We start from the raw sequence: 20,675 nt of genomic DNA on the forward strand, positions 1-20,675 counted from the left end.
CAGCAGGAATAAAAAGGCCCGGTTCAGTTCAGTTATCTCTGTGTTTTACGGCGCTTCCTCCTATCACGCGCATCGCTCCGGCCTCGACACGCCGACACAATGACCCGACTCTGGTTTCCAATTACAATGTTTTTTTACTGTTGAGAGGGAGCGTGAACTGGATCGGGTCGGTCTGCAGCGATAAGGGGATTAAAAAAACTGAGCCGAACCACCAACACTCAACAATGAAACCCTCGTTCTTCCTCCTCCTCCTCCTCCTCCTCCTCCTCCGTCTCACCGCTCGACAGCTCCTGGATCAGGTCCAGTTTCTCCTCCAGGACTTTCTCCATCTCCTCCTGTGTCTCCTCCTGCTCCGTCAGAGCCAGACGCATGTCGTCGATCAGACGCTGCTTCGCCTCCAGGTCTACGAGTCAAAAACACACACACACACACACGATTTAGCTCCTTTATTTGGTTGATTTGAAACAATAAATAAATGTTGATCTTTGAAGAGTCATAACTGTTGTTGTTTCTGTTGTGATTACAACAGCAGTGATGCAGAGCTTTAATGTTAAATTCATCTTTACTCACACTACATCTGAGCCTTTCTTAAAGCAATATTTCAACATTTTGTTGAACAAATTGGCCCATTGCCATAATCCCTATAGTCATAGCAGTAGGTTCGTTACCTTTAATTGTCGGTGCAAGCTATTTTTAGAACGGCGGAGCAGAGCCGTGAGCTGCTCAGAGCTACGCTACGGAGGCTCATTATGGGATTTCTTGGTTTCCCTCATCAAACTCATCAAATACACAATCCAACAACTCCACAATGCTCTGGTGGACAAGTTGTGAGCTGCACATTCACCACGCTATGAGATAATAACACAACGTTACCAGACAGAGTTGTTTTAGAGGGAAATACAGAGACTGATGATGAAAAACTGTCCCTGAAGGCAACGTGCATCAGTGGTTTTGCATGAATTTCCCTCTAAAACAACTCTGTGTGGTAACGTTGTGTTATTATCTCATAGCGTGGTGAATCAGGATTAAAGGGGCTCTCCTGTGAATTTTATAACAATATAAAGTCTCTGACTCAAACACAACTCAACACTTCACCTTTAGAGGACTTCTGCTGGAGCTGCAGACTCGGGTCGGACTTGGCCTCAGATGATTGTTCCTACAGGAGAAGAGGAGGAGCAGAGTAAGACAACAAGTAGACAACACACACACAGACACATTAACAACAGGAGGAGGAGGAGGAGGAGGTGTGTCGTACCAGTCTGAGCTGCTGGATGGTTCTGTCTCTGGAGGAAACGTCAGACTGAAGCTGCTTCTTGGTTTTCTCCACGTCCGACAGCTTCTGCTTCAAAACCTTCTCCTCGTCTCTCATGGTGGAAATCTGCAGGAAACACGACAGTAAGTGATGTTAACGTTGAGCCTCGGTTCATATGATGAGAATAAAGTTCTTCTTGTTCTTCTGTCGTTCGTTTTAAAAGAGGAACTTGATTAAAATTATGAATCAGGCTGATCGTGACTGCATCAGGTGGTTTTTATTTCCTCAGGTTGATCTTGTTCAGGACTGTGTGAAAGTGAAGATGCTTCATCATGAACAATCTTTATTTTTATGAATTAACTTCATCCTAAACCGTACTGTAGCTGCATGACTCACTCTCCTTCTAGTCAGTTAAGCTGAGACACTACAGGTGAATAGGGTAAAACATGTAAACTAAGAGATTTCACCACGAAACTTCCCAAATTTATCACTCACATTAAGACAAATATCTTTTGTATTACAAGTTTTGTCAACGTGTTTATGTTTAAACATGTAAATGAGGCAATATCTAATTAAATATGCACTAATTTGCATATATTTCCCGAACTGAAATCTGAACAATGGATGAAGCCACTTTGTTTTATTTTGTTGACACATTTGAGTCAGAAGTTTATACAGAGAGGATTTTGGATATCTCTTTTTATCACTCTGTAAATGAGAAAATACTGTCACCAGCCCTAAAAATAAAATCTAATGTCTCCATGTTTTTTGTAATAAAATGTTCCCATAAATGAGGCTGTGAATGATATATCAACAATCCCCTCTGTAAAAACCTTCAGGATATAGAAAGTAGGGCTGGGTATTGTTGAGAATCTCACGATTCGATTCGATTTCGATTCATTAGGTCACGATTCGATTCGATATCGATTCGATTCGATATTGATTGAAATGCTTCGATATCGATTCAGTATCAAGCAGAAATACACAAATAAGAGTACCAGATTTTTTTTTTTTAATAATTATTTGTTTAGTTTCATGCCTTATGAACAGCCATAGTATAACTCATAGCATAACAAAATATGACACTGCTTTAACACTGAACTACAGTGCAGCTAAATTTAAATTAGGCTATGTGATACTTTCCTCTTGGAAAATAACTCATAACATTTTGAGTAATAAAACAATACAAAACAATATTATTAATAATAGTTGACTGCACAACTGAAAGTATTGTAGCGACCCCGCAGTAATGTTCTTGTTATGATGTTTAAGTTCTGTGATTTCTGACTGACTGTCAATGTGTATGGTACGGGCAGGTGGGATGAGAAACTGAGGGGCTGGGGTGAGTGTGAGGAAGACAGAGTCCTGTCTGTGTGTAGGTGAGTGAGTGAGGAGGAGCAGAGGAAGAAGTGAGAGCAGCTGTCAGATAAGTTCAGGGTTTCCCGCAGCGCTTTCCTGTTAAGGCGGCCGCCTTAACAACAAAGAGCTGCCGCCTAAACTAACGTCTTAAAAAAATAAAAAAGTAGCGATATTCGGCGCGGTGCGTCCCTCCCCCGACGATCGATCCCCGCTGCTGCTGCTACTCACTCCCATATTGTTATGGTTTGGTCTAGTGCGGCCCCCGTCCGTACAGCGCGAATCACACGAGGGTGTTGCTCGCAGCGCCCCCACTGGCCAGGGGCTTGAATCGATTCAGAAGATTGCTGAATCGATATTGAATTGCAGAGAAAAGAATTGCAATGCATTGCTGAATCGATATTTTTACCCAGCCCTAATAGAAAGGGATCAAAGTGGAAGGTTTGGTGTCTGTAAGTGCTGCTGAAGTGGAGATTTCTAGAGAGGAGTCTGAGGCCTAGTCCACACGAGCCCGGGTATTTTTGAAACCGGAGTTTTGCTTCGCGTCCACACCAGTGGTGTAATAAAAACACTCCGTACACACGCAACCGTGAAATCCGCTACCAAGTGACGCAATGCACGTGTGGAAGGCTGTTTTAACCAATCAAAATACAGTGGAAACCGCTTGGATCAAAAGGCTTGGGACGGAATCATTTCTATACAAATGCTGTTTAAATAATTCGTCATCAAGTAATCCGCTTATAGTGTTCATTTTTGGTCATTTTATGGATGAAAACATGCGCAAAAACCATTTCAAAACTACGTGTTATTATAGCTTTATTTCACAGACTCCAAGTCCAACAATTAAATATTAATTAATTTAATAAAAATGTGTAGCCTATTTATTTTATTTTCGGTGGTGTCCCTTTAGTTTGACGTGCAGTGCTGCAGCAGCCTGCACATGTTGCTGCGCTGTGTCTTGACTCTTGTGCTGTGTGTTGTTGTGAGCTGTGTTGTTGTGCTGTGTGCGTCACCTGGCTGCTGAGCCACATGACTGTCTGTCGGTGCGGCGCAACTCTGGCTGTTGTGTTGTCTGTCAAAACATGGATGAATGAAACATATCCACTTTATATCGACCGCGGAAGTCACGGATACATTTTCGGCTTTTGGCTCGTTCCTCATCTCCGCATAGGCTCTTTTTATCACTGCCTGACAGCAGCGCGACCCCCCCTCCCGTCGTACCCGGGACATACAGTAGGCTATTGCCTGTTCATTCATGAAAATCATCCCGAAAAGCTCTCAATCAAACAAGGTGGGGAATAAGAAACTGCGGCGCTACTGTAGAAGTTCTGTCATTTTAAAAACAGCTGATCTGTAGCGTCACTTGTTACTGTAAATGATGCTGTGTGGAAAACCAGCTGTGGTCTGTGATTGAGGGTGAGTTTGGAGCTGACAAGAGGATCGCCCTGACGACCGTTTCCTTATATTTTTCTCATCGAAAAACTATACAAATAGCATTTAGATGATGTAAAAAAAAAGAAAAAAAAGTGATAAAAATCCACTTTGTCACCTCCATTTTTGCGAGCTCACCTGCAAACCGCTGCAAACAACCTCTGCAGCTGGCAGTGTTTACATCAGCACGTGTGCAGCTATGACGTAAACGAGTAAAACAATCACGGTTGCAGTGTCCACACGCACCCGGTGAAACCAACCCCGGCCGAAAACCCCACCCTGGACTCTGGTTTCAAAAAACTACGGTTTCAGGGTTCCAAAAGCGCGGTTGCATGTGGACAGGACATACAACCGGGAACATATGTTCACGGTTTCAAAAATACCCGGGCTCGTGTGGACTAGGCCTGAGTCTGAAAAACTCTTTCTGAGAAAACGGCCTTTAAAGGCTTGGACTGTAAAATTACAGAGATTGTTATTGTCAATCCTACTTTTAGGATTTGTTGCTATGATACAAAGGAAATGACATCATTGTTCAGGAGAGAGAGAGCTTTACAACGACACCTGACATGACATGGCTCAGACTAACTCCTGGTGAGTTTAGGAGAAATCTACAGACGAAATGAAGTTAAATAAAAACCTTGAAGTGGATTTTCTAACATTTCTTTCCACTATTCTGAAAGAAGACGTGATAAGGAAGCAAAATAGCCCCAAAATCTCAAAATATACCTCCTTCTGGACCTGCTGGATCTGCTTCTTGTAGTCGGCCAGTTTCTCCCTGAGGTCCGAGGTGTCGTCGTCTTTCCTCTGCAGGTCGACGGCGAGGCTCTTCACCTTCTCTGCGTCCTGTTGGGAGGTTTCCTTCAGTCTGGAGGAAGAAGGAAGAAGAAATGAAACAGAAACAGAGTGAGAAGCTGCTGCAGAAAAGAACAACAGCTGATCCCAGGTCTGGTGTCTCTAACCCTCCTCTCCTCCATGTGCATTTGTTTCCAACAAAGACCGTGAGAAACATGTTTCATTCATATCTGAATAACATCTGTAACTATAGATAGATAGATAGATAGATAGATAGATAGATAGATAGATAGAAGGATAGATAGAAGGATCTATAGCTAGATAGATCTATAGCTAGATAGATAGATCTATAGCTAGATAGATAGATAGATAGATAGATAGATAGATAGATAGATAGATAGATAGATAGATAGATAGATAGATAGATAGTCTTTATTACGGACTCAGGTCCATTATAGTCTTCATTTACTGTCAGCAAATTATTCTAAATAAGTAAAAAATATAAAGGACTATAGGAATATAAAATATAAGAATATAAACTCAAAATGTTATTATCTTTTTGCCATTATAATTTGATCCACACATAATGAATCATACGTGACAGAGCCTGCAATTAAATCTCCTAAAACTGTTTTGAAATTTAATCTGTGAGTTCAACAAGAGACTTTAATAACAAAATAATTATATAATATATTGTAATTAAACTGCTGCTCTCTCAGAAAATATTTCACCCTTCATTTAATCCTTAGAAAATAAGAAGAAAAACACATTAAAAACTCATTTAGATTTAAGTTGTTGAATGTTTTTCTCCTCAGTATCGACGACTGCCTGGAAATATTCAAAAATTATTCATTGAAAGGGAAGGGGGTTATAACTTAATATAAGGGGAAAATTTAATTTCAAAATCCAGAATATACGCACAACAAGAAGGAGCTTTTGTGTTCCTATCTGTGGAACTAAACTATGGAAAAAGAGAAATACAAAGAAATTATTTTCAGTATGTACAGAAATGAGGGTGTCTGACAACCGCAAGCTGCTTATTATTATTTATTTGGGTATTATTTACCGACTTAGTTTATTTGTTGCTCTGTTCGTGTTACTTTCAGTTTGTCTTTGTATGTATGAATGTGTTTGTATATGTTTTTATATGTATATGACTATATAGAGAGATAAAGATTCCTAAATACGGTCACTTTCCAAAAAAAGATTATGTCTGAACCGTGTCGGCAGATGTGCTCCAAAGTAAAGGTCAATGCACAGATTCTGATCCATTTATCTAACGTAGCATTGAATTGGTAGGAATTTAAATGCTAGAGTGTCATTTGTAATTAAAAAAAAAAGATTTAAATTAACTTAAACATTTGGTATGGATGACAATTAATGACTTGACACACACTTAATGACACTTTACCTGGCGGATTAATAATTGGTTATATATTAATAGATATTTAAAATATTTTATAATTACTAATGTATATTTTAACTATATTTGATTTTACACATTAATAGTGTTGTGAAATTCCTTAATGCATAATAATCGTGATAATCGTAGTACCGTGATTATTTCTCTGACAATAATCGTACCAAAAAAATCTATTACGTCCCTAGTCCGAAATAAACTTCAACTAAACTAAACCAAAACTACTTCCTGTTTACCTGCTGATCTCCTGCGCTCTCGTCTCCAGCTCCTCGTCTTTCTGAGCGATGGCCTCGTGGGCGACGGCGAGCAGCTCGCGGCGCCGCTCCGCCTCCCTGCGCCGCGCCTCCTGCACCGCCCGGCTCTCCTCCTCCTCCCGACGCTCCTCCGCCTCCCGCAGCTTCTTCTGCAGCGACTTCACCTGAGCCTCGGCCTCGTGCAGCCGCTTCCTCTGCAGCTGCACCTCCTCCTTCTCCTCCTCCTTCTCCTCCTTGGAGAGCGTGGCCGTCAGAGCAGCCATCTTCTCCTTCAGCTCCTCCTCCTTCCTGCAGCTCGACTCTTTGGCCTCCTCCAGTTCAGTCCTGAGCTGCTCGGCACGTTGCTCCTTCTCGCTGAACTTCTGCTTCAGATCCTCCAGGAGTTTGTCGGATGTTTCCTTCTGCTCCGTCAGTCTGAGCTGCAGCTGCTCTGACCTCAGCTTCTCATCCTGCAGCTGCTCCAGATGTTTCTCCGAGGTCTGCGTCCGCTCCTCCAGTTTCACTCTCAGCCGCTCGACTTCCTCCTCCTAGGGGGGGGCGATATGGCAAAAATCACAATCATATAACAATTTGTAAAAAATAAAATAACGATCTCGATTTTATCACGGTCTTAAATAAAAAAATTGAAAAACAGACAATTGAGGTCTAAGAGCCTTTCTAAACAGATTTTAATAGGCTCTATGCACAGCTCCACTACTTCCTGAACTTAACTCATTGAGTGCCAGACCTTTTATAAAATGGTCAGTGCCATGTGCCAGCGTTTTGGGGCATTTTGAGTAATATGTCAAGACCCAGAGAATATTTTGTACTATGACTCTGAAAACACCAAACAGCTCAAAGGAAAGAGGAGACTCTCTATTTAACTAGGGAAAAAACCATTTGTTTGTACCTTGTTCCATTCTTGATTTATCTTAAGTTGAATAGAGCCTGGTTGCACCAAAAAGACCACTTTTTTTCTAGAAAGCTGAGAAAAATGCATTTTTGTGAAAGAGAGTCTCTCAAGAAAAATAGTGATTTATCCGTTTTAATTTTGGCTTCAAAAACATGTAAGACATCTGAAAATTTAATTTAACATGTTTTTTCATTGCAGAAAAGTGCATTTGACGTCTATGGACGTCATTGGCACTCAAGCGTTGGATTTTGATTGATGTCCATAGACATCAATGGCACTCAATGAGTTAAGGCAGCTCCTTTATTTCCTGTTTTACATTATTGGACAAACTAAATAATCCAGGTGTGCCTGAGGAGTCACAATGATCAGACACACCTGGATTCATCAGTTTGGGAGCTGCCTTTCAGAAATTCAGGAAGTAGTGGAGCTGTGCATATAATAGAGCCAATTTAAATAGCTGCAGTTTTGCCAACATGTGCAAGTAAACACATACTCTTATAAAATGCACTCTTGCAACATAAAAGGTAGCTTTTATTTAGGAGGGGGGTTAGGGGGGTCGTTATCTGGTCGGACTATCTGCAATTTACAGAATGTGCCCCAGACGATCCTACGATCTCTGCACTTTGGCAGATCGTCTACACGTTCTAATCCTTCACGATCTAATATTGTCATATCACTAGGGATGTAACGATGCATCGTGAGTCGATTAAAAATCACATCGGTGAAAATAAAAAAAAAATCGCGATGCGTGAGAACAAAGTCTCTGGTGAGAAGTAGCTTACATTATCTCAAAAGCCACTGGTTGATTCATTTGTTCGACACCAGACGCTGCCGCCACGCACACATACCAATTCACTCTCTTTTCTCTCTCTATCTCTCTTGTCCCTCGGTGCTACCCCCCCAACCCCAACCATTTTTGATTTAATTTTGACAAGCCTTGGCTCCAAATGTTTATTTTGTTTGTTTTTTTCTCAGACCAATCGACCAATGAAATTGGTTCATGAACTATTAGATTTTCTTTTTTAATTGAATGACTATTTCTAAATAAGACCAGTTTTACTTGTGATAAAAGGTGATAAATGATGATGTGCAGTGTATCTGTAATAATACACTTATGAATAAAAGATCATTTTATTAGGTCATAATTTGCCTGTAGCTCATTTTTGATCTAAAAAGAATTGTGAGAAAATCGTATCATGAACAAAAAATCGTGAATCGAATCGAATCGTGAGTTGAGTGAATCGTTACATCCCTACATATCACCCACCCCTACTTCCTCCTGATCGTCCGGTTTGGATCTGAGCTCCTCGTCCTCCTGCTGCTGCTGAAGCTTCTTCCTCAGCTCCTCGTTTTCCCGTAGAGAAGCTTCCTGTTGCTGCTGCAGCTTCATGCTCAGCTCCTCCTGCTGCTCTCTGGCCTGTTGCAGCTCTCGCTCCAGCTGCAGCATCCGGCTGCGGTCGCTCTCCGCGCTCTGCTGCTTCTCCTCCGACAGCTTCTTCCTGAGCTCCGACACTTCTCCTCTCAGCTCCTCGTTGCCAACAAGGCCGTCATCAGACACTGCTGCTGCTGCTGCTGCTGCTGCTGGTGGTTTCAGTTTCAGAGCTTCAGCCTCCAGAGTTAGAGTCTGGACCTGAGCCGTCTTCTCCTGGATCTCCTTCGCCTGTTGATCCAGATGTTTCTGAGCCGCCTGCAGCTGGACCAGAGCTTCTTCGGCTCTCTCCGTCTCACCGCTCACCTGTAAACATCACTGTCTGTTAGTTTTACGTTTAAAGAACTCATATTTCTCTCAGCACACTGAGCACAGTGCAGTGTTGTTTTTGGCAGGCATTTTAGATTTAGTCTTAGGTCGCTTTCACACTAGCCTCGTTTGGTCCGGACTTTAGGACTTTTCAGTTTGGTCCGAACCAAAATTTCAGGTGTGAACACTCCCCCGGACCACGGTCCGGACTTTTGTCGGACCAAACAAGCGGACCATGGTCCCCCAAAAAAGTCAGGACTCGGTCCGGTTCGAAGTGAACCATGGTCCGGTTCACTTCAGGTGAGAACGTAATCAGACTTTTAATAGGACCAAATACAGGAAGCAAACCAAAACAGCAGTGTTTCCCATAATAAATTGCGTCAACCACGAATAGATTTTTCGGCTTTTGGCTCGACCAACGCAATATAGTTTCATTCATTCATGTCCGCATAGCACTCTTTCTCCGTTATTGCCGTACACAGAGAGAGAGAGAGAGAGAGAGAGAGAGAGAGAGTGTGTGTGCTTGCAGGACAGCAGGGCGCGGTGAAAGCCTGCCACAGTCTCCTTGCAAAGGAGAACTGTCAAAGCTGCTGCTCCCCATTGTTGATGAATAGGAAAAAAATGACATGATGAAAGTGATTTTCCCTCACAAATTTTCTGACCAATAGCTGAACGACCTGTAGACCACGTGTCATTTGTTTACAAAAAAGGTGCGTTTTGACAAGGGACAGTGTGAACACAGACCGGACCAAAACTTAATTGCAACAATGTATCATTTCTTCCCTCTGGTCCGGACCGTGGTCCGGACTTTCAGGTGTGAAAGCGACCTTAGTCTTTTTGACGAAAATACTTATTAGTTTTAGTCAATTTTAGTCATTTCAATATGTGATAGTTTTAGTCGACGAAAATTTGTCTAGTTTTAGTAAAAAAAAATATTAAAAAAGTCTTTTAACAAATTAATTCAATAAAGGAATGGTTTTACACATAATGTTTCCACCCAATGGCAAATACTTTATGGTCTAAGGATTACACATCAGCCTACAAACAGATAAAGTGGTAACAGTAGCCTGGTGCATTCAGTTTTTTTTCTGTTGGATTATATTTAAAATATGTCCATATATCTTCTGGTGGAGTGACGGCAGGTGTGTTGAGCAGAATGTGCGCTGCATGTCAGGTGGAGGATGGGATGCAGCAGCGTTGCAGATACTTGTTGATTTTAATTGACCTTTCGCAAAAGCTCCGCCCCCCTTAGTTACCGTTGCTAGCCCGACAAGCTTCTCGACTTTGCCCGAGTGTAAACAGTGTTTTTATATTGAGCGTCTTGAGGCATCAGAGTCTCAGAGGCATATGAGCGCTATATTTATGAATATTAATAATCACTAAACATTCTGACACCACGACAAAATTGCGTGGTCACAATGTAAACATAATGATGATCAAAATACGGCTTTTATCGATTCATAAATTGCATCATGTAGCGCATCTGCAAGAGAATACGGGTAACAGGACGTGGTGTTTGTGTCGCGGACCGAGACCAGAGCTTCTTCTTTTCTTTTTTTCTCCCCACCGAGAGGATTCAATCTGCGTTAATCTCCGTTCATTCATCTCCTCATAGCGCTGTTTGTTATTGACATTTACACACACACACACAGAGCGAGAGAGAGAGAAGCGCGCATGCTGCAGCAGTGCTTGGTGAAAGTTGTAAGGTCCGATCGCCCCCCCCCCCCCCTCCTTAAAAAAAATCCTAGAGGAAACACCGTGGTAGTGAGTGATTTGGGATACAGCCCTAGTCCTGCTAGCTTACCTTGGAGCAGATATAGGCTGTATGCTTGTTTATTTTCATGACATTTAGCTGGGAGGGGGAGAAGGGTCCGGCTGCGGGGTGGGGGGGGGGGGGGGCTTCCACACGGTTTGACCCATTGTAGGCACCTCTCCTGTTGTGTTTTCAGCTTTGGGAAGGGAAAGGACACAACTCCCCCAGCCAAACTCTTCGGGTAACTACTGTCCGACAATACACTTTGCTTGTCGGAGGTCCGAAGCTTGACGGACCTTGTTTACATAGTAACGGTTGCTATGATGTCTGATTGGACAATGACCGTTCGGGGGTGGGGTTTTGCGAAAGGTCAATTGACAGATTACACGCACAATAAGCAGAAATGTTGTGCATTTTGAACGTCTGACCACCCACCCGTCACCGGAGCTGATCACTACCTGCTGCTTTCTGCCGCTCATAGGGTTGCCACCCGTCCCTTAAAATACGGAATCGTTCCGTATTTTGAAATAAAATAGTGCGTCCCGTTTTGAATCAATGCGGGACGCGATATTTTTTTTCGTAGGATGAGTCCGGGAAAGTCCCGCCTTTCCCGCCGTTCCCGCCTCTGATTGGCTAGATGGGCTCCATTTTCGACTCTGATTGGCTAGAAGGGCTCTCGCCTGATTGGTTGTTTGTTTTGGTTGTGAAACGGCTGTGTAACGGCTGTGAAACGCAGGCTGTCGGCAAAGCGTGATAAGTGCCTGGATCTACTTGGACTCTCTCTACTTATCTGGCCTGTCTACACTCTACCTGGTGTTTTTACTAAACTTAACCAACTCCTTTCTTCATTGCCTAAACCTAACCAGTGGCACAATTACACTTCTCACTCAAACTCAAAATGTAAATTTGGACTCTCTCTACTGGCCTGTCTAGCCTCTACCTGGTCTTTTTACTAAACTTAACCAACTCCTTTCTTCATTGTCTAAACCCAACCAATGGCACAATTACACTTCTCTCAAACTCAAAATGTAAACTTGGAATATTAATTTAAAAACTAATTTTTTTTAAAATGTGAAACCAGCGGGGATCGAACTCGGATTCACCACACCGCAGGTGAAAACGCAAACCGCTACGCCATGGCATCTGATTACATTTCATATTTCAGTTGTGTGTATTTTAGTTTACTACAGTACTGTTGTGAGATGACGTCAATCGAAGGAGAATTCATCCAGCCAATCAGAGGCGGGGAAGGCGGGACTTTCCCGGACTCATCCTACGAAAAAAAATATTGCATACGGGACGGGCTTTGTCCCGTATTTCCGAGTTGTCATGAATGCTGCATCACTTCGCACGTGTTCTGTAAAGATCCAGCATTTAGTCAGAACTACAACAAAGCAGAGATCTCTCTGTAGGACACTTTCTATCCATCGCTCTTTCACCGTTATTGACGCTCTCTCTCTCTCTCTCTCTCTCACACACACACACACACACACACACAGCGAAGGGTGCATGCATGACATCAGTGCGCGGTAAAAGCGAACTCATACGGTCCGAACGCGGACCCCCCGCGCCCCCCTCCCTCGTCGGACAATCGGACCACCCGCCACAGTCTCCTTGCTTTATGTATCCATAGATGTAAACACGTCCTCGTGTTGTCTTTTGTTGTTGTTGTTTTTTTTAAAAATCCACTCCGCTGCTGCTCTCTGCACCCGGACGCAGCACAGCAGCAGATCGTAAGTGAGGGTGATGTCCTGCACCCCCGGCTTAAAAAAAAAATCCTAGAGGAAACACTGCTCTGCTCCATGACTATACTAAATAAATGTGCCTATTCAAAATCACTGTGCTAATATTTCAGTGTGCACTCATCTGTCTATTTTCCAGGTTAAAGCAAACTGATGTGGCATAGTTTTTCCCTTCCAAAAAAAAAAAGATTATTTAGAGCATTGGTTCCCAACCTTGGGTCCGGGCCCCCCTCAGGGGGGCGTCAGAGATGTCAGGGGGTCCACAGAGCTTTGTCTGTTCTGAGGTTGTGAGGTTATCAAAATTAGATTTGTGCATATTGATATTTTAAAATTCCAATAACACATCCAATTGGATAATCAAAATCATCAAAATCAATAGGAACAAAAACCTACGTACAACCTACCTGCTTATAGGGACGTGATAACAATTATGACACAACAAAGGAAAATTGACATAAAGACAAAATAAGGATGGCACAAAATAGAATAAAAAGGCTTGTCTTTGACAAAAGCAAGGGGGGGGGGGCTTTGAGAAATGCACACCAGAAAGAGTATCTGAAGAATTTAAATAAGAGAAGTGTTTTTTTTGTAAATGACTAATCGTCAACCAAAAATTAATCGTTAGATTAGTCAAAAAAATAATCGCTAGACTAATCGACTAATCGAAAAAATAGTCGATAGATTAATCGGGAGAAAAATAATCATTTGGGACAGCCCTATTTTATATTATTATTATTACATAAACAAAAGCAAACTAACTCAGTGGGTGCTGTTTATTCGTCTGACCTGCTGTTGCTGGTAGCCTATGCAGCTGGTCTTGAACTGGTCTGAACATTAGCACAGTGTTATTTCTGATCATTTTGTGCAGATGCATTTTTATTTGATTTGCATACGTTTCAAACCATGGTAAATCACTGTTAATAATAGGCTTTATGCACAGCTCCACTACTTCCTGAACTTAAACCACCCAGTCCTCCCATTAAGATGGCCAGCTCTCTGACTATTGAGGTCAGACACACCTGGATTAATCAGTTTGTCCAATAATACATACAGGAAATAAAGGAACTTGTTTAAATGTTCAGGAAGTAGTGGAGCTGTGCATAAAGCCTATTAGGCTGTTGTGAGGAATCATTCCATGTGTAACATGTGACAGCCTCTTCACATAGGCTATAGGCATTAATATGTATGACTATTATATTTAAGTGGGATATTGCAACTTTATGTTTTGGATCAAACAAGTAGGCTAGCCCGTCCTGGCCTTAGCTACGTCAAGTGATAACCTCAATAAGGTGCACTGTACCTGCCCCCATTCCAGTCTAAAATATGTGTTAATACAAGAAATTGAACGTGTACAAAATACATAGGCCTACATGAAAAGTGATGCGTTTTGACCCGTGTCACCCCCCCCCCCGTCGACATTTGGTTGAGTGTCCCTTATTTTCACAACTCAAAGGTGGCAACCCTACGCTCCAATCACAAGCACCGGGCGGCGGGCGCACCACAGATCGTCTTAGCACATCGTTCTGTTTTTGACGGAGCCGTTGCTAAATCGTACGTGAAGCTTAGAGTAATAATGACAATCCAAAATATGAAATTTAGAGGCGATCGCAGCCCGACCACTAACATTTACGTCCGTTCTCGTCTCGTCAACGAAAACTCACACACGTCTCGTCATGTTTTCGTCATCAGAGAGCCATGTTTGTCTCGTCACCGTCTCGTTATCGTCATGAAAAAAAGGGGCGTCAACGAAAATATTTCGTCATCGTTAACCAAAAAAACACTGCTGTCTGTTAGTTTTACGTTTAAAGAACTCATATTTCTCTCAGCACACTGAGCACAAACAGTGATATTACAGGTGGCTTTCAATAAAGTAGATCAACAAACCTTTCAGACGGCCAAACATTTCCTTATTAAAACTGCTTTTTTAAATTAGTCTTTTGTAATATTCAAACTTTTGGAGATACAATATAATTCTAGCTTTTCATCAAATGTAAGCTATAAAAGAAATTAAATAAATAATTCATTCTGTGTGTAATGGGTCTATATCAGCGCTGCTCAATTTGGGGCCTGTGGGCAGATTATTTTTGGACCGCTGCCCAGGCTCGAATCTTAAATATTTAAAATTATTATGTTCCCACTACCTACTTTAAAAAGATCCATATGGATGTTCAGTCATTTCATGCACTTAGAGCAGCAACATTATGCAGTTTCTCAACCTAAAAGTAATGTCCCTCAACTCATTTAAGTGGAAGAAAAACAGTTGAACAGGATGAATCGTGCCGCCGCTGCAGCCTGCAACTTTGCTTTGCTTTAACAGTGAAACACAATAATATAACTATAATTATTCATTTATTTATTAGGCACATTTAACCTTATTTTATAGGCATATTTAATTAAATGCACTGCAACATGAATGTTTAGTTTTGACCCTTCACTGAGAAGAATTTGTGCAGCCCTGGTCTATATAAAGAATTAGTTTCACTTTGAATTGAATTACTGATATAAATAAACTTTTCCATGATATTCTAATTAAAGCAGAAGTAAGTGATATATTTGTGTTAATATAAGTCTTAAATAGTTATATCTTCCGACAGCAATCACTTACATAGAGTGTTTGGTCTGAAACACGGGTCTGTCAGTCACTCTGCTCTGCTCTGAGCCGAGGAGAAAACATTTATCGTATCCTACAGTTTTTATCCAATGAGGAGAGAGAACGGCATGCAGGGCTGTGTGTGCAGCCAAGGAACGCCGTGAATGTGGCGACGTAGGGACGAGGACTGTTATGGTTCGTTCAAGGAAACTCGTATTTTTCCGACCGTGAAGTGGTACCAGTTCGATCTGGTACGAGTTCACCGGTCGGAAGTTACGAGTGGCCGTTATAGTGACTTTCACCGGTAAAACAGGTCGGAGAAACACGAGTGGGTTGCCTGGAACGCTACTAAGTCGTAAGTTGTGACTTGAAGCTGTAATTTACGATTTCAAAAGCCTGCCTGGAACGCAGCATTAGCGAAAACGACCGGACCACTTACTTCTGCTTTAATTGAGATGCACCTGAACATCCTCAGCACTAGAAGCTTCATTTACAGGAAAACTGAACTTCTTGTGTTGGACTCACCTGACGCTCTGCAGCTTTTATTTTGGCGGTCAGCTCCGTGACTTCCTGTTGTAGTGTTTCAGCCTTTCTCTCCTCCTTTCCTCTCTGCTCCTTCTCCGTCTGCAGAGAGGAGCGAGCCTCCTTCAGAGAAGCCAGCGCCTCCTCTCTGCTCCTCCTCTCCTCCTCCAGAGCAGCCTTGGCGCTCTCTTTGTCTCTCCTCTGCTCCTCCAGCGACGCCTCCACCTCTCTGCTCCTCCTCTCCTCCTCCAGAGCAGCCTGCGCCTCCTCTCTGCTCCTCTTCTCCTCCTCCAGAGCAGCCAGCGCCTCCTCTTTGCCCATCGTCTGGTACTCCAGAGCGGTGAGGGCGTCTTCTCTGGCTTTCTTCTCCTTCTGCAGGGCGGTCAGCGCCTCCTGCGGGTCAGGAGATTAGAACCGGTTCGTTATCATCTCAAGGTTTAAACAACATCATTTTTAGAACGGCGGAGCAGAGCCGTGAGCTGCTCAGAGCTACGCTACGGAGGCTAAAGGAATTTCTTGGTTTCCCTCATCAAACTCATCAAATACAAAATACAAAAACTCCAAAACGCTTTTGTGGACAAGTTGTGAGCTGCACATTCACCACGCTATGAGATAATAACACAACGTTACCAGACAGAGTTGTTTTAGAGGGAAATACAGAGACTGTTGATGAAAAACTGTCCATGAAGGCAACGTGCATCAGTGGTTTTGCATGAATTTCCCTCTAAAACAACTCTGTCTGGTAACGTTGTGTTATTATCTCATAGCGTGGTGAATGTGCAGGTCACAACTTGTCCACCAGAGCGTTGTGGAGTTGTTGGATTGTGTATTTGATGAGTTTGATGATGAGGGAAACCAAGAAATCCCATAATGAGCCTCCGTAGCGTAGCTCTGAGCAGCTCACGGCTCTGCTCCGCCGTTCTAAAAACAGCTTGCACCGACAATTAAAGGTAACGAACCTACTGCTATGACTATAGGGATTGGCAATGGGCCAATTTGACAAAATGTTGAACTATCCCTTTAAAACACGTTGAAACGACCTTATTCTGTGATTTTCTCTGAGTCATTAATTCTACTTTCTGACCTCTGTGACTAAACTGTTCATGTTTGTGCTGAGCTGCAGGTGATTGGTCGACTTCACTGCAGCTGCTCTGAACCCGAGGTCTCACCTGCAGCTGTGGTCCTGGCTCCGCCCCCTTCTGCAGCTCCTCCACTCGTTTCTGCAGCTGGAGAACGAGCGACGACTTCTCCTGCAGCTGGAGGAGGAGCCTCCTCTTCTCCTCGTCCTCCTCTCCACTGGGTTCATCTTCAGAGACGGAGGAAACAGAACAAAACAGGATGTGAGGAGACGGCAGGAGGCGACAGAAGGCCGGTCATACTAATGTAATATTAATATGCATGTTGTTCGTTATTATTCACGTTTATTTTTAAATGTCTAATATTAAATCACCTCATCAGAGCCAGAATAGAACCAGAACAGGGGCAGAATAGAGCTGGAACTGCCCCAAAACAGAGCCAGAATAAGGCCAAAACAGAGCCAGAACAGGGCCAAAACAGAGCCAGAAGAGGGCCAAAACAGAGCCAGAATAAGGCCAAAACAGAGCCAGAATAGAGCCAGAAGAGGGCCAAAACAGAGCCAGAATAAGGCCAAAACAGAGCCAGAATAGAGCCAGAACAAGGCCAAAACAGAGCCAGAATAGAGCCAGAAGAGGGCCAAAACAGAGCCAGAATAGAGCCAGAACAAGGCCAAAACAGAGCCAGAATAGAGCCAGAAGAGGGCCAAAACAGAGCCAGAATAGAGCCAGAACAGGGCCAGAATAGAGCCAGAATAAGGCCAAAACAGAGCCAGAATAGAGCCAGAAGAGGGCCAAAACAGAGCCAGAACAGGGCCAGAACAGAGCCAGAATAGAGCCAGAACAGGGCCAAAACAGAGCCTGAACAGGCCCAGAACAGAGCCAGAATAGAGCCAGAAGAGGGCCAAAACAGAGCCAGAATAGAGCCAGAACAGGGCCAGAATAGAGCCAGAATAAGGCCAAAACAGAGCCAGAATAGAGCCAGAACAGGGCCAGAATAGAGCCAGAATAGAACCAGAACAAGGCCAAAACAGAGCCAGAATAGAGCCAGAACAGGGCCAAAACAGAGCCAGAACAGGGCCAGAACAGGGCCAGAATAGAGCCAGAACAGGGCCAGAATAGAGCCAGAATAGAACCAGAACAAGGCCAGAATAGAGCCAGAATAGAGCCAGAACAGGGCCAAAACAGAGCCAGAACAGGGCCAGAACAGGGCCAGAATAGAGCCAGAACAGGGCCAGAATAGAGCCAGAATAAGGCCAAAACAGAGCCAGAACAGGGCCAGAAAAGGGTCAGTCTGTGTTTTTTTTTACCTCTGTGTTTTCCAGCCGTCTGCTGCTCGTTCAGCTCCAACACTTTTCTCTCCAACTCGTCCACGACTTCACTCACGTCAGAGCGACGCCTGGTTCGACCGGAGCGCAGGCGACTGTGAATGACCTCGGTGACCTCTTTTACTCCTGCCAGGTCAGCGGCCTCCTTTACTCCTGCCAGGTCAGAGTCCAGAGATTTATTCTGCAGGAGGAAGAAGAGGAAGAGGAGGAGGAGGAAGACTGATTAAAGGCGGATTAAACCAGGAGTGTGTCGTGTAAATCAGTGGTTCTCAACTGGTGGGTCGGGACCCAAAAGTGGGTCTAGACCCGTTCTGGATGGGTCGCGGACAGCTGGTCAGAAAAGTAAATAATATTTAATGCACATCTGATGTTGGACATGTCTTTTATTTAGAAAAATAACTTCTATTGAAAGGCACGAGACACGTGAACACATGTTGTAATGCTTCTCCTCAGTTTCTTATTAATGTGGCCTGAATGCAGTGAATCTGGTTTTGTTTTCTGGGTCTTTATTTTGTGCAATTTGTTATTTATTCACTTTTGTGAACATGCTCTGAATGCAGAGATGCATTAGAAGTCAAATATATCGTTTTGTTGGTCTCCATTTTGTGCAGTTTGATATTTTTCTATTCACTTCCGTACATGCAGTTGTCATGGTAACTCCTCAGTTTCATTCATGTGCTCTGAAATGCACTTTGCTCAATAAAGAGCAAAATGAGTTTTTAAAGGCTTAAAAAAAAAATCTTGGTTTGAATTCTATAAAAGTGGGTCGTGACTTAATGACCATGGGACAATGTGGAGCCCAGAGTGAAACTAGTTAAGCTTGTCACGATGCGTGATGATGTTGCTGTGTTACCATGACTTGTTGTGCGTCAGTTCCAGTCTTGGACATGTTGTCGATCAGGTTCTTGAAGATCTCCAGCCTCCGTTCTGCTCGTTCCTCCAGGATCTCCCTCTCCCTCGACAGACGCTCACTGCACACACACACACACACACACACACACACACAATAAATGTTTGTACACACACTTTTACCAATGTTTACTTTGTATTTGATGTGTTTTCTTGTGTTTATCTCATCCTGTGTGTTGCAGAGCGTTGAAAAGAGTCTAGAAATAAAACAGATTAATATAATCGTTGCCATGAGGGGTTCTGGGAATCGTGGATGTTGCTCTAATCATGATAATTACCTTTATTTATATAGCAACTTTCTGAATAAAGGTGCTGTACAGATAAAAAATAATTTCATACATCAAACAAGGAGGAAACGTCAAAAAATTACCCTTCCAAATAAAAGAAAAAATTAAATCCTTCACTGCAAAAACTCAAAATCTTTACAAGAATATTTGTCTAATCTCTTGTCAAAATGTCTCATTTCTAGTCAAAACTAAACTCTTTCCACTTAAAATAAGACTCATCATCTAAAATTTAACTTAATTTTATATAATTTTCACTTGTTTCAAACTAATTCTCACTTGAAATAAGTAGAAGAACTTGCTCCACTATCAGATTTTTCTACTTATTTCAAGTGAAAATCTGCTTGAAAGAAGTAAAAAGTGTCTAAAAACAAGCTACTTTTTTATGAATAACTATGTATATGTATAAATATACTTATTTTAGGTATAATGAGATTTGTTTTGACTAGAAATAAGATGGTAAAAGTTTTTGCAGTGTTTGGCCCATGGTAAATTGGAAACTATTTAAAACCAAAGGTGAAGTTATGTTACATAATAATCAGGTGTTAAACTGACTGAGATGATTGTGTTGTTCCAACAGTAATACTGTAAACATCTCTGTTTAATTATAATTATCCTGTTTATGTTGTTATGAGTTTGTTTGTAAAAAGAAACAAATAAGTTCCAAATAATAAAAAAAAAACTTAAATTAATTAGAAGATATGCCTTGTGCTTTTATTGTGAAAACGTGGCAACTATATGTCATGAGGCTGTAGAAGTGGAGGAGCCCTGGAACCTGTATAGCTGCAGTCAGACATGAATAAAGAGAATAAATGAAGTGCGTCTCACTTGTAGTCGTTCTGCATCTCGGAGAAAAGCTCAGAGAACTCGCGGCTGATCTCCTCCCGGACTCGCGCCTCCATCAGCAGGTTCTCGGCCCGCTCCTTCTTCAGCTGCAGCTGCAGCTGCTTCGACAGCGCCACCTGCCTCTGAGCACAGGGAAACACACACAGCAAGGCAGAGTGTTAATAATATACATGATGGAGTCAGACTGTAGTGAAGGTAACAGCCTTTATAACTCTGCTAAACAAGAACTGACACCGCTCCGATGCACTCGCTTCATCTTGTTCTTACTGTCCAGGTTTTAATCCATTAATGTTGAGCAGTAGTGGACATTGTGCACACTCTGCCCTTCATGTGCACTTACACTTAACTTACCTTGATGCTGTAAACCTGTGGCACTTTCTCCCTCTTTTGTTATTTGAAACTGTATTTTGTATTGAATTACCTCGGCCTTTTGTAACTGTTCACCTTCTGCCTCTTTACTCAGGGTTCCCACTCTTTTCCAGCTGCTACAGTC

The 20,675-nt window shown here is 42.6% G+C and overlaps 1 protein-coding gene across 1 annotated transcript in view; it reads right to left on the reverse strand.

Moving 5' to 3' along the window:
- kif20ba (kinesin family member 20Ba) overlaps positions 1 to 20,675 on the reverse strand; it is a 105,063-nt gene that overhangs the window by 65,686 nt on the left and 18,702 nt on the right. The window contains exons 14-24 of the mRNA XM_085799196.1: positions 20,165 to 20,304; positions 18,997 to 19,114; positions 18,126 to 18,324; positions 16,912 to 17,048; positions 15,746 to 16,135; positions 8,671 to 9,132; positions 6,488 to 6,984; positions 4,766 to 4,904; positions 1,256 to 1,378; positions 1,096 to 1,156; positions 278 to 403 (exon numbers count right to left, since the gene is read on the reverse strand). Coding sequence (XP_085655322.1) covers positions 278 to 403; positions 1,096 to 1,156; positions 1,256 to 1,378; positions 4,766 to 4,904; positions 6,488 to 6,984; positions 8,671 to 9,132; positions 15,746 to 16,135; positions 16,912 to 17,048; positions 18,126 to 18,324; positions 18,997 to 19,114; positions 20,165 to 20,304 — 2,392 coding nt within the window. The remainder of the gene's footprint in view (positions 1 to 277; positions 404 to 1,095; positions 1,157 to 1,255; positions 1,379 to 4,765; positions 4,905 to 6,487; positions 6,985 to 8,670; positions 9,133 to 15,745; positions 16,136 to 16,911; positions 17,049 to 18,125; positions 18,325 to 18,996; positions 19,115 to 20,164; positions 20,305 to 20,675) is intronic.

This window comes from Trachurus japonicus, chromosome 15 (assembly GCF_045865225.1).
Source record: "Trachurus japonicus isolate A0001 chromosome 15, Traja_1.0".
Lineage (NCBI taxonomy): Eukaryota > Metazoa > Chordata > Actinopteri > Carangiformes > Carangidae > Trachurus > Trachurus japonicus.